This window comes from Guillardia theta (genome assembly GCF_000315625.1).
Source record: "Guillardia theta CCMP2712 unplaced genomic scaffold GUITHscaffold_10, whole genome shotgun sequence".
Lineage (NCBI taxonomy): Eukaryota > Cryptophyceae > Pyrenomonadales > Geminigeraceae > Guillardia > Guillardia theta.
The window spans coordinates 464,167-475,881 of NW_005434664.1; the positions used below are offsets into that span (position 1 = coordinate 464,167).

The following is an 11,715-nucleotide window of genomic DNA, read 5'->3' on the forward strand; positions in this document are numbered from 1 at the left end:
TCCTCTCCTCCTCTCCTCCTCTCCTCCTCCTCTCCTCCTCTCCTCTCCTCCTCTCCTCCTCCTCCTCCTCCTCCTCCTCTCCTCCTCTCCTCCTCCTCCTCCTCTCCTCCTCCTCCTCCTCTCCTCCTCTCCTGCTCTCCTCCTCTCCTCCTCTCCTGCTCTCCTCCTCCCCTCCTCTCCTTTCCCCACCCCTCCTGATCGCATGCTCGGCCTCCCTCACTCGTTTCTCTCGACACCATTCCAGCACAGCACGTGAAGGTATCCGGAATGTATCCGGGAACTCACGGATATTCACGGATACGGATAGAGTGTTTGTCACGGATGCTAGGAAAACAGGGGTAGGGGGGTATTGAGTTAGACCAGTAAGCCTTTGAAGGAGGGGTAGTATACATAGTAAAACTTGCTGGTAAGGAGGGGTGGGCTGAAAAATGGAGGGTGGGGTCGGAGGAGTGACAGTACGGTGATTTTGCAGGCATGCAGGGCAAGCAAGGACGAGGTCGGGGAAGGGGAGGAGTGGGAGGGGGGGATGGAGGAGGAGGAGGAGGAGGAGGAAGAGAGAGAGGAGGAAGGAGAGGAGGAGAAGGTATGAAGCGAGAAAGGGGAGCCGACGATGTTGCAGTAGAGAGGGTGCCTGAGGTCTCACCAAAGAAACGGAAGAGCAACGCCCTTAGAGAACTTTTCCGAACGTACTCGAAGAACGAGACCGAGATGGATCTCGAGGGCTTCATCAGACTCGGTCAAGACCTCTCTGCAAGTGACGAGGAAGCATCCTCGCCTGAGCACACGGCATTTCTCTTCTTCCTCTGCTACAAGATGGGGTGTACCCGGTTTGGTCACCTCGACCAGGACTGCTTCGTGCGGGTATCCGAGTCGCTGAGGTGCTGGCACGTCGACGACTTCAAGGCCAAAAAAAAGGAGATGCTGAGGGAGGCTGCCAAGAACTTCGAGATCTTGTACCCCTACGTCTTCGAGATCCTCCAGGCCGAAGGGAAGAAATATGTAGAGAAGGACATGGCTATCCTTGCGCTGCAGGTCAGCAAACCCTCCAGCTCCGAGGGCGTGTGGCTCACTTGTGCTGCAGGCCATGTGGAAGGGGCTCCCGGGGAAGGTCTCGCCGCACGTGGAAAATTTCTCAGAGTTCCTCAACTCCGACGACAAGATCCTCAGCATGAACAAGGACCAATGGCGGAGCTTCCTGCAGTTCTCAAGGTGAGAAGCCGATGGCTGCGCGGGAGGTGACGGTGAGGCGGCAGGGAGATCGACCAAGAGTTCTCGGGCTACAGTGAGGACGATCCCTGGCCCAGCCTCTTCGACAGCTACTTCCAGTGGTGGAGGGCGAGACTCCCCAAGGAGTGAAGTCTCAGTGGGAGGGGAGGGGAAAGCGGGAGAGGGAGGAAGGAGGAGGAGGAAGGAGGAGGAGGAAGGAGGGAGGGACCAAGGAGGGTGTAAATAAAGGGGTGTGAGGAGAGGTCTTGCTCTACTTGCTAGCGCCACCTCCTGACTTGAGGCACTTGTGTACGATCTCGCTCACGTTGCCGGACAAGTTCTCCTCCTTGGCCTGCTCATCGTCAGCTGGACTGGCGGTGGAGGGGCAGGGAGCGGATCGTACCAGCCGTTGGAGCTGCGCGGTGAGGAGCTGCTGGCGGACATCGTCGTACATTCGGAGGCTCGTGAAGCACTCCGTGCAGGCCGAGGCAACTTGCGGATTGCTCTTGTCCAGCTGGAGCGGAGCAGGAAATGGTGACGGGAGGAAGGAAGGAGATGAAGTTACCTTGAGGATGCAGTCGGTGATGAAGCTGTAGCCCGAGCCATCGATGGCATGGAAGTTTGCTGCAGAGATGAAGTGAGACGAACAGACAGACAGAGAGGGAGCGAGGGAGAGGGGAGGCAACTTTGAGTCAAGGAGGGAGATGGTGAGGTATGGCTGAGGGGAGGGGAGAGAGGGCAAAGGAGCAAGGCATCGAAACCAAAGGGTGGAGAAGTAAGTTGCGGCGGAAGCAAAGATGGAAAGAGGAGAACTAGGACAAGAGGGAGGAGATGATACTCACTGTAAGTGCGAGAGAAGGCGAGGATGAGAGAATAAATCTTGTTGGGGTTCTTCAAGTCGAACGCCTCGTGATCAAGCAGGCGCCGCACCTTGAGAGTGCGAGTGAGACCAGAAGTGAGACAAGGAGAACAAAAAAAGGGAAAGGGGGAGACAAAAAAGAGGAGGACAATGTATATGAGAAGGAGCAGGAGAAGGAGCAGCAGCAGCAGCAGCAGCAGCAGCAGCAGCAGCAGCAGCAGCAGCAGCAGCAGCAGCAGCAGCAGCAGCAGCAGCAGCAGCAGCAGCAGCAGCAGCAGCAGCAGCAGCAGCAGCAGCAGCAGCAGCAGCAGCAGCAGCAGCAGCAGCAGCAGCAGCAGCAGCAGCAGCAGCAGCAGCAGCAGCAGCAGCAGCAGCAACAGAATGGCTGCTATTCATACCTTGTCAAGGTTGTTGGGTGTTTCCATTTGCGCCTGAATCCTGAGCCACTGGCAGAGGACGAGATCGTCGTGCTTCCACTGCATGCCAAATCAAAGACTGTTTCGTCCTCCTCCTCCGTCTCTCTTCCCTTCCTTTCTTGTTTCTCCCTCTCCCCTTTCCTCCTCCTCACTCTCCTCCTCTTTTCTCCTATTTTCTATGCATTTTCTTACTTCCCCTCCCTCCCCCTGGCCTTCTTCCTCGACCTGCCCTCCCTTGTCTCCTCCATGCTGCCTCGAATCCTCTCTGATCCACCTGCTGGTAAAAATCCTCCAGAGCTTTCCTCGACAGCTCGTTGTCGTTCTTGCACAGGCATCGAAGAGCTCCGACCTGGAGCAAGGAAGACAGAGAGACAAATGGCAGGAGGAAAGGAGAATCAGTGAAGGGCAAGGGGAGAAGGAGAGGAAAAGGAGGTGTCGCTCAGTCAGCTGCTCAGCCAACATCCATCGCACGCAATCTACTTGTTCTGTCATGTTGTTTGCTTCCTTGAACGCTTTCAGGGCTCGTTCGTTATGCTCTGCAACAACTTCATGTGAGATGCGTCATCGGATTTGGGTCCCTTTCCGTCCTCCTCCTGCTCCACCAAACCCTCCGTCCCTTCCTCCTCTCCCTTCTTTGCAGCGACTCCTGGCACCCTCACCTGGCTTGTTCAAGGAACTTAAGAATCTCAGCGCAGTCAGCATGAGAGCACGGCGTCCGATGCCCTCGTTATCCTGTGAAAACATTACCATTTCTGGTATTTCTCCCTCTCCTCTCCCCCTCCTCTCCTCCTCCTGTGCTCGCTCCCCTCTTCTACACGACATCCTTTGGCTCACCACTTTGTATGCTTCGCTCGAACGGTTGCTGGTGAACACCTCCAACATCTCTCGCTCCAGAGCTTCCGCAAGAGACTTCTCAACGGCATTCCTGGCAGCAAACACCGCTGTGGGATCTGGCAGAAGGGATTACGGCTGGCTCTTCAGGTCGACAGCAGCTGGACCTGTGCTTCCGACCTCTTCAAGGAGCTCTGACACGGAGGGAAACGACAGAACCTGCAAGCTGGAGTCAGAGCTGGAGGAGAAGTACGGAGGGGAGAAGGGCAGGAAAAAAACAAAGGGATGAGGCCGCGTGAAAAGGAAGAAGAAGAGGGGATGGGATGCACCTGAGAGATGAAATGCTTGTCGGCATTCTTGTCGGCCACCACCTTGCGGAAAGCATCTGCCGGGATGGTCAGGGAGGCTGGGAGGGAAGCGGAGCCAACAAGAGACCGATGAACTCAGCTCGTAGCTCGGCTTTCCCGGCCCCGGCCCTCCAGGCCTTGAGGATCTCCTCCTTGGCGAGCGTCTGCGCTGAGTCCCATCGGTTGTACGCGTCAGAGTCGTAGGAGAGGAGGAGCATCAGGTCCTGCTCCGTCCTGTCGGAGCGGATCTTGACAGGGGCGGAGAATCCCCGGAGGATGGAGAGCACGGGGCGGGAAGGGATGCCCTCGAACACAAACGTCTGCTGCTTTCTCATGAGCCGGATCACCGTCGTCGTCACTCCTCCCAGGTCCACCGCCTCGGCACCGTCCTCCGACATGCGGCCCAGCGCCATCTCCTTGCCCGAGGAGTCCAGCAGGCCCAGAGCTACGGGGATCAACATCGGCTGCTTCTCTTCGCTGGTGTCCGCGGTGGCAGGCAGCTGCTGCTCCATCCTCACCGTCAGCGTCTTCTTGTCCTCGTCGTACTGAGAGCTCAACTCCACGGTCGGGGTTCCTGCCTGCTGGTACCAGAGGAACAAGTTGCGCCCGTCGTACCCGTTCGCATCCATCATGGCCCTGTAGAAGTCGTCGCACGTTACCGCCTGACCGTCATGACGCTGCCAACATAGTCAAGAGCAGTTTCCAGCTGACAACCCCACTCACCTCAAAGTAGAGGTCCAGCCCCTTGCGGAACCCCTCTTTCCCCAGCAGGGTTTCGTACATACGGATGATCTCAGCTCCCTTCTCGTAGACGGTGCAGGAGTAGAAGTTGTCGATCGCCTCGTAGGAAGGAGGCCTGACGGGATGCGCCATGGCGCCGGCGTCCTCGGGGTACTGGTTCTGCCGCAGGAACTGCACGTCCTCGATCCTCTTGACGAGCCGGGAGTTGAGGTCCGAGGTGAACTCCTGGTCGCGGAAGACCGTCAGCCCCTCCTTGAGCGACAGCTGGAACCAGTCCCGGCAGGTCACACGGTTGCCCGTCCAGTTGTGGAAGTACTCGTGCCCGATGACACCCTGGATGTGGATGTAGTCGGAGTCGGTGGCAGTCTCAGGCGTGGCGAGGACCAGGCGGGAGTTGAAGACGTTGAGCGACTTGTTCTCCATGGCCCCCATGTTGAAGTCGTCCACCTGCAACCCAGTCACCTCAGAAGCCGCTTCCTCTGGCGCAAGAGGAGCGAGGAGAAGAAGAGAGAGATACCACGACGATGTTGAAGATGTTCAGGTCGTACTCCCTCCCCCAGCGATCTTCATCCCACTTCATCGCGCGCTTGAGCGACTCCATTGCCCATCCCACCTTGTCCTTGTTCTTGTCCGTCGTCCAGATCTTCAGGTCCACCTTCTTCCCCGAGCAGGTCGTGAATGCGTCCTCGAGGGCAACGAGCTTCCCAGCAACAAGAGCGAAGAGATAGCTGGGCTTCGGGAACGGGTCCTGCCATGTCGCAGAGTGCTTGCCGTCTCCAAGCTCCTCCTGGGCGATCAGGTTCCCGTTGGACAGGAGGACAGGGTTGGTCGACTTGTCAGCAACGATTCTCGTCGTGTACTTGGACATAACGTCCGGGCGGTCGGGGAAGAAAGTCATCCGCCGAAAGCCCTCCGCCTCACACTGCGTGCAGAAGTTCCCGCTCGACTGGTAGAGGCCCTCGCAGGTGGTGTTGGTGGCCGGCGAGATCTTGGTCACTATCTCGAGGGTGAACGTCTGGGGAGGGAGGTGCTTGATCCGAAGAACATCCCCCACCACTTTGCTGTCCTTGACGATGACGTACCCTTCCTCCGCAGCAAGGGCCTTGCCGTTGAGGGAGACGGAAACAAGCTCCAAGGCCTCCCCGTAGAGGTCGATGGAGTCCCGGTCCTTGGTGCTGTGCTCGAACTGCAGCCTGGACTCTACCCGAGTGTTCTCTGGGTGAAGCTCGAAGGTGAGAAAGACATCGTGGAGGAGGAAGGGGTAAGGAGCATAGTCCTTCAAGTGCACAGTCCTGGCAGACGTTGGTCAAACTATCATCCAAAACTTGATCACCCCTCTACTTGTTGCCCATGGGTCCGTCATCAAAGGCTCCCTACACTCCTTGCCTCCATCCATCCCTCCCTCTCTCCTCCTCCTCCCCAACATCTCCATCCCTCCCTCCCTCCCTCCTCCTCCTCCCCAACATCTTCATCCCTCCCTCCCTCCCTCACTCACTCCTCCTCCTCCCCCACATCTCCATCCCTCCCTCCCTCCCTCCTCCTCCGCCCCCGCATCTCCATCCCTCCCTCCCTCCCTCCTCCTCCTCCTCCTCCACATCTCCATCTCTCCTTCCCTCTCTCCCCCCGCTTCCCCTCCTCCTCCTCCTCCTCCCCCACATGCTCGTACCGATCGTCGCCCATCGTGACGACACTGAAAGAAATCCTGGGGAACGAGGGCGATGAATGCATATCAGAATTGAAGAAGCGGGGATGAGGGTAATGAAATTGAACCAGGGATTGAGGGGGGAGGAGGGCTCACGGGAATTTCCATGGTTTCGTGCGAGCCATGGGAGCAATGACGTGGCGGGGGAGAGCGAAGATGGTGGGGGAGGAGAGGGAGGGAGGGGAGAGCCATGACGGTGATGAGCTACTCGGCATGTCTAGGGTGAAGAGCTCTGCACGATACTAGGAGGGAGAGTGCCCGGGGAAGGAAGAAGGAAGAAGGATCCACAGGAGTGGAGCCAAGGTCACGAGCGATCCGAAAACCTCGGAAAAGAGCTTGAGGGGCAGACTTCTCAGATGCACTGCTGACCTGTCACACTGAAGATGATCAGCAACGAGGACGAGGACCTTGAGGTCAACCCTGTGATGGTGACGCTCAAGTTGAAAGCGCCTGACCTGTACAGACGAGCAGCAGACGAGCAACTTCTTGTCTGCATCCCCTGCGCTGCATCCTCCCAGGGCCTCCCGCTCAATCGTACCACTCTAGAGACGCATCTGCTGAAGCCTTCGCCCTTCTTTGCGGGGCTCTACGAGTCTATGAACGGGAAGACGGTGGAGGTGGAGGAAGGGATGCTAGAAACACGGTCCGGGTTCCTTGACAACAGGAGAGTTCGAATCCTCTTTGAGGAGCTCCATTACAACGAGAACTTCAAGCCCTTCCGTGTCGTCTGCATCAGCCAGCCCCTTCAAGGAGGTGTGCGTCCGCTCGAGGACAGGAAGAGGGGAAAGGATGCTCAGGCGCAGGTTGACACTATGGAACAGTGCAAGACCTTCCTGTACGCTCTTCATCTCGTCGACATCTCGCCCATGACAAGAGCCAAGACGTCCATCCGAGAGTTCTTCCACACCTACCGGATCTTCGCCAAGGGGTACCTGGGGCACGTGACGCCGAAGCTGTGCTCGCTCTTCGATCAGGTGGCGGATGAATTGATCCGCAGCAACCGCGACCGGCTGGAGGACTACAGCAGGGGGGGCAAGAAGTGGAGCATGTTCCGACGGAGCGTCGAGGTTGTGCTGATGGAGGACACGAAGCTGGCTCGCAAGTAACAGAGCTCGAACTCCTCCAGCCGCTGCTGCTGACTTTTGAGCCCGCAGGGATCAGGAGGTAGGGGTGTCGAGAGATTCGGAGGACGTCGTGAATGCGCACGAGAAGCTCTACCTACGTCTGAGAGATGCGTACAAGGAGGAGGACGCACGTATGAGCCCCGACTAGCATGCTGAACCTGACGGAACCCTCGCAGGGATCGAAAGGGCCATCACTCTGCTGAAAAGCGACTCAGTGAAGGACTTCGGTGCTGACCCGGTGCTAGAGAAGTGCGACTTCGCTGGACCCGTCAAGCTTCTGCGGGACTTTCAGAAGCTTCCCTGTGCTCTGGACAAGGTGCTGAGCAATGCCCCCCACCTGTTTGTCACATGCGCGATGCAGGCCTCTACACTCAAGGACGTGACCAACGCCATCCACGCGGTGAGTTATGGAGAGCGTTCCGTGGTGCTTCTCACTTGTGCCAGTCTGTGCTGGAGGCCATCGAGAAGGGACGAGTGCCAGAGCAGACGAAGATCGGATCAGACGACCTGCTCCCGCTCTTCATCTTCGCTCTCGTGCAGGCCTCACCGAGATGCATCTACTCGAACGCCGAGTTGCTGCAGGTGAAGTGGAGGATCTCTATAGTTGTCTTCCTGTCCCTCACAAGCATGGCAGCACTTCACATCCTTCGGCTCCATGGACAGCGAGATATCGTTCCATGCGGCGAACCTGAGGGCGGCTGCAGACTTCCTGCTGCAGAGCGGTCTCATCCCCTTCGAGCATTCTTCTTGTTGACTGAGCAGACTCTTCAGCTTCTCACGTCAAGCAGCCGAGCCGATACACGCCGAGCACTGGAGTTCCGCCTGAAGAAGCTCTGACAGACGAGGGTCTGGAGCTTCCGGGACTACCAGCAACCAGCAAACCGAGCAAGAGACACTCGGACTCAACGCTGCCACGTCAGCGAGGAATCGACCAGAACGAACACGAAAGTGAGATGGCTTGTTGCCTTGCCTCTCCTCCCTGCCATGCTCTCATCACCCCGCACAGAGTCTTCGCGCAAACCTTCGGATCCTGTCACGTCGACTGACGTGCGCAAGGCTGGGCCAGAGGAAACGGTGAGATCTGCTGCAGCACTTTCTTCCTACTGCGCTCATCCAGTGTAGACACAGAAACTACCGACAAGGTCGCTCACGACAAGACAAGGAAGTTTGAATTCATTTGGTGCGATCAAGGACGAGGAGGAGGAGATGCAGCTGGGGGAGTTCCTGCTGGCGCTCAAGTCTGAGGATCTGCCCACGTCATCGGGGAGGGGTGTACCCTTCTAGTGACATCGAAACTGTTCTATTAAAGCTCACGACAAAGCGAAGGCAGTGGGAAAACTACTTGACAAGGAGGGTTCACGGGAAAAAGACGAAGCTTTGACGCGACGAGGATGGAGGAGAGAAGGGATCTAGTTTCTACATACGCTCTGATACTTTCCTGTGATAGTCATGGGCAATAACTTCTCCTACGAAGTTGCCATCGCAGTACAGCGAGAGAGGCCTCGTTACATTGACGTTGAGCCTGTTTCCTTCCTCTTTCTGCACAACCCAGATCGGCTGGTTGGGGCTGCCATGAAAGCTGCGTCCAAGTGAGCAGGGGGGAGGGAAGCGAACATGAAAGTACCTTGCCATCTCCTCTCGGACCTTGTCATCGACGTCCTTGAGGTTAGGGTCTACCCATCGCATGTAGTCCTTGAACCTGCATCTCGCCCCTCACTCTCCGCGTGGCACAACCTCCTCCCCTTACGGCTCTCGCATCGCCATCATGTAGTAGGCCAACGAGTCAAACGGCGAGTCGATGAAGTCCTTCCTGAAGTTCTTCAGGCAGTCAACATACCTAAGGAGGCAGGTCAGCAGAGCCTCAGGAAACAACACCTCCAATCCTGAACTTACGGTCTCAAGCTCCTTTCCAGCCGCGCCGCCGATGCCTTGGCGATCACGCTCCCATCGACACCATGCTGCATCTGCTCGTTGATCTGTCCAGATCATCAGGAACAACTCGCATGCACAGAGTTGAACAACCTCTTTCACCCAGTATGTCACCCCCTTTGTCGTCGCTATGGTGATCTTACACATCCTGCCCATGTCCTCCAAGTCCACTCCGCTGATTCCCTCGCGCTGTTTCTCCACCTGCGATAGGATGCTGTGCACCTCCTCGTACCACTCAGCAACGGAAGGCGCCATCCCGTCCTTGGGTCTGGCAGCCTTCTTGAGAGACTGCATGGCATCTGCGAGGGTGTGAGACTTCTTTGGAAGCCCCCCCTGAGGACTGCAGAACGACTGGCCCATCTAAAATTCACGCGGTCAGTCAGATGCAATCGTCAGATCTTCGCCCATTCTCTCTCATGCACCATCTCGCATATCTCACAACCTCCTTTTCCTTCCTCATCGTCCTCATCGTCCTCATCGTCCTCATCGTCCTCATCGTCCTCATCGTCCTCATCGTCCTCATCGTCCTCATCGTCCTCATCGTCCTCATCGTTCTCTCCATGTCGTCTCCTCGCATTCGCTTGCTTTGCTGTCTTCCCCCATGTCTTGTCACACTCCCCAGGAATAACAAAATCAAAAGATCATTCGATTTAAGTCACAATTTTACAGAAAATTCGATTAAAATCAGATCAGATCAGTCCGCGATCGATTCAAACCATAGCTTTGAGGCGGGCTTGAGAAATAGGTGTATGAGGGCGATGAGGCAAGCCTGGGGAAAGGATTTCGAAATGGCGGGTGAGATGGTGAGGGCGGCGGAGGATCTAGGAATGCAGGTGAGCTGACGATGTTCAATGTCCATGAGAGACGAAGGGGACAGAGACAGAGACAGAGACAGAGACAGAGACAGAGACAGAGACAGAGACAGACAGACAGACAGACAGACAGACAGACAGACAGAACTTTAGAGCAGTGCATGCTCCGTGGTCAACTGGCTCCTTCTCTGTCCAGGACCTAGAAGCTTTTTTGTGGCAGGTCAGCATGTCACTGATCGTTTCATCAGGCCAAGCAGGACAGGATGGACGGAATGCTCTTTTCTCTCGTTGACCGTGTAGACTCCTATGCCGACAGTCACGCCTCCCTGTTGGAGTGCGAACTACACAATTCTTCTCGTGCGTTGAATGCACTTTATGAGGACCTTGTCTCCAAGAGCGCAGTGCAGAAGAGAACAGAAAACACGTTTGTTGTGAGCGAGCACGTCCGACTGTTTCACCAGCTTCCAGCAGCAGACATCAAATCGAGGATCCAGGGGAAATTTCTGTCTCCTCATTTCACGATGGAATCCAGCAAACATCAAGAGCTGCTCACTGCTTTGGACAACGCTTTTCACGACGTCTGCAGAAGCTCCGACGACATCGATGTCGTGAAATGGGTGCACAACGACCAGAATCACTCCTCGGACTTGGTGAGTGCTGCATAACACCTTCTCCTCATTCTTGCCGATGACATCTTTGTTACTGACCTCTGATTTTATACAGGCAAAGACTTGCAGTCAGACTGAAGAAAGCTTGAAGGTCGCACAAGAGAAGCTCCGAAAGGTGATGATATGAAAGCGGTGGAACGTCTGAGTGAATTTCTCGCAGATCCTCCTCGTGCGTCAGTCGTTCTCACAACTATCAACATCTCTCAACCAGGAGAACAAGGCGTTTGCATGAAGGATCAGCCTTGGCCGCATGGAAGTAAACAGCAGCGGTTTTGCTCTATTGCCTATCTGATTCAACCTCCTCCATGTACTGTTACGTCCTCTCGTCATCCAGTCATCATGGTCACAGAGCCTCGGAGCTCAATCATCATGACTCCCTCATATTCTCAGCTTCCCTTCAATCCGATCCTGCAAGGCCGACAGACTCTGTGATAGTTCCTGACAGCAATGTAAGTCACTGTCAGGCGTGACAGTTGAGTAGGAGTCAGACGTCAAACTCCGTCTTGCTTTCTCTCAGCTGCTCCTCCTCGATCTCGTTTCCAACGGGAACCCATTTTCTCCTCCATCTTCTCGCATCCTCCTCCTTCGCTCCCTCCGCTCCTCCCCCATCTCTCACTGGTTTCCTCGACTGCACATAAGATATGTGCCTCCCCCTGTCGTGCCGCGCCAGAGTCGATGCTGCTGCTGTCCGAGACAGGGAGGCAAGGATTGTCGGGGAGACAGTACAGCTAGCGAGAAGCGAAAGGGAAGGAGGCGAGGCGAGAACAGACGAGAACAGAGAGCGAAACATGTCTGGTCTCAACTTCGCCAGCGTTCCTAGTTGAGCTGTAGGAGCATCGTCTGTGTGAGCCTGCTGCTTGCGGGGAAGCAGGGGATACGAGAAGATCAGTGTGTCCGTCTCTCCCTCTCTCTCCTCTCCTCCTTCCCATTGCATCGCTCCCGCTCCCCCTCCCCCCAGCCCTCCCCCCGGCCCTCCCCCCGCCCCCCCCCCCCCCTTTACCTTGGATTCCTTTTCCCTCACAACAAACTCCCCCACAAATATCCCCTGTGGTCCCCCTACTACCCTTAAATGTACGTAAA

The 11,715-nt window shown here is 56.3% G+C and overlaps 4 protein-coding genes across 4 annotated transcripts; 2 read left to right on the top strand and 2 right to left on the bottom strand.

Moving 5' to 3' along the window:
- Positions 1-639: 639 nt before the first annotated feature.
- GUITHDRAFT_134166 (hypothetical protein) lies at positions 640-6,080 on the bottom strand (the record flags this gene model as incomplete). The annotated part of the gene is made up of 16 exons (XM_005838741.1): positions 640-1,316; positions 1,495-1,558; positions 1,610-1,720; positions 1,772-1,830; positions 2,049-2,136; positions 2,464-2,541; positions 2,756-2,830; positions 2,962-3,017; positions 3,141-3,213; positions 3,316-3,431; positions 3,480-3,531; positions 3,642-3,697; positions 3,748-4,336; positions 4,383-4,847; positions 4,918-5,692; positions 6,067-6,080. 16 exons carry the CDS (start codon positions 6,078-6,080, stop codon positions 640-642), a joined length of 3,348 nt encoding a protein of 1,115 aa, XP_005838798.1.
- Positions 6,081-6,485: 405 nt separating this feature from the next.
- GUITHDRAFT_102431 (hypothetical protein) lies at positions 6,486-8,510 on the top strand (the record flags this gene model as incomplete). The annotated part of the gene is made up of 9 exons (XM_005838742.1): positions 6,486-7,204; positions 7,257-7,357; positions 7,403-7,542; positions 7,588-7,626; positions 7,671-7,808; positions 7,861-7,948; positions 7,998-8,174; positions 8,233-8,300; positions 8,355-8,510. The coding sequence occupies 9 exons, from the start codon at positions 6,486-6,488 to the stop codon at positions 8,508-8,510; spliced, it is 1,626 nt and encodes a 541-aa protein (XP_005838799.1).
- On the bottom strand, positions 8,507-9,517 carry GUITHDRAFT_150821 (hypothetical protein; the record flags this gene model as incomplete). Its single annotated transcript, XM_005838743.1, has 5 exons — positions 8,507-8,805; positions 8,851-8,925; positions 8,974-9,063; positions 9,120-9,202; positions 9,249-9,517. Coding segments are annotated over 5 exons (680 nt in total), but the record flags the coding sequence as incomplete, so codon positions are not given.
- Positions 9,518-9,571: 54 nt separating this feature from the next.
- On the top strand, positions 9,572-10,867 carry GUITHDRAFT_134168 (hypothetical protein; the record flags this gene model as incomplete). The annotated part of the gene is made up of 5 exons (XM_005838744.1): positions 9,572-9,988; positions 10,164-10,187; positions 10,216-10,617; positions 10,691-10,750; positions 10,796-10,867. 5 exons carry the CDS (start codon positions 9,572-9,574, stop codon positions 10,865-10,867), a joined length of 975 nt encoding a protein of 324 aa, XP_005838801.1.
- Positions 10,868-11,715: the final 848 nt, after the last annotated feature.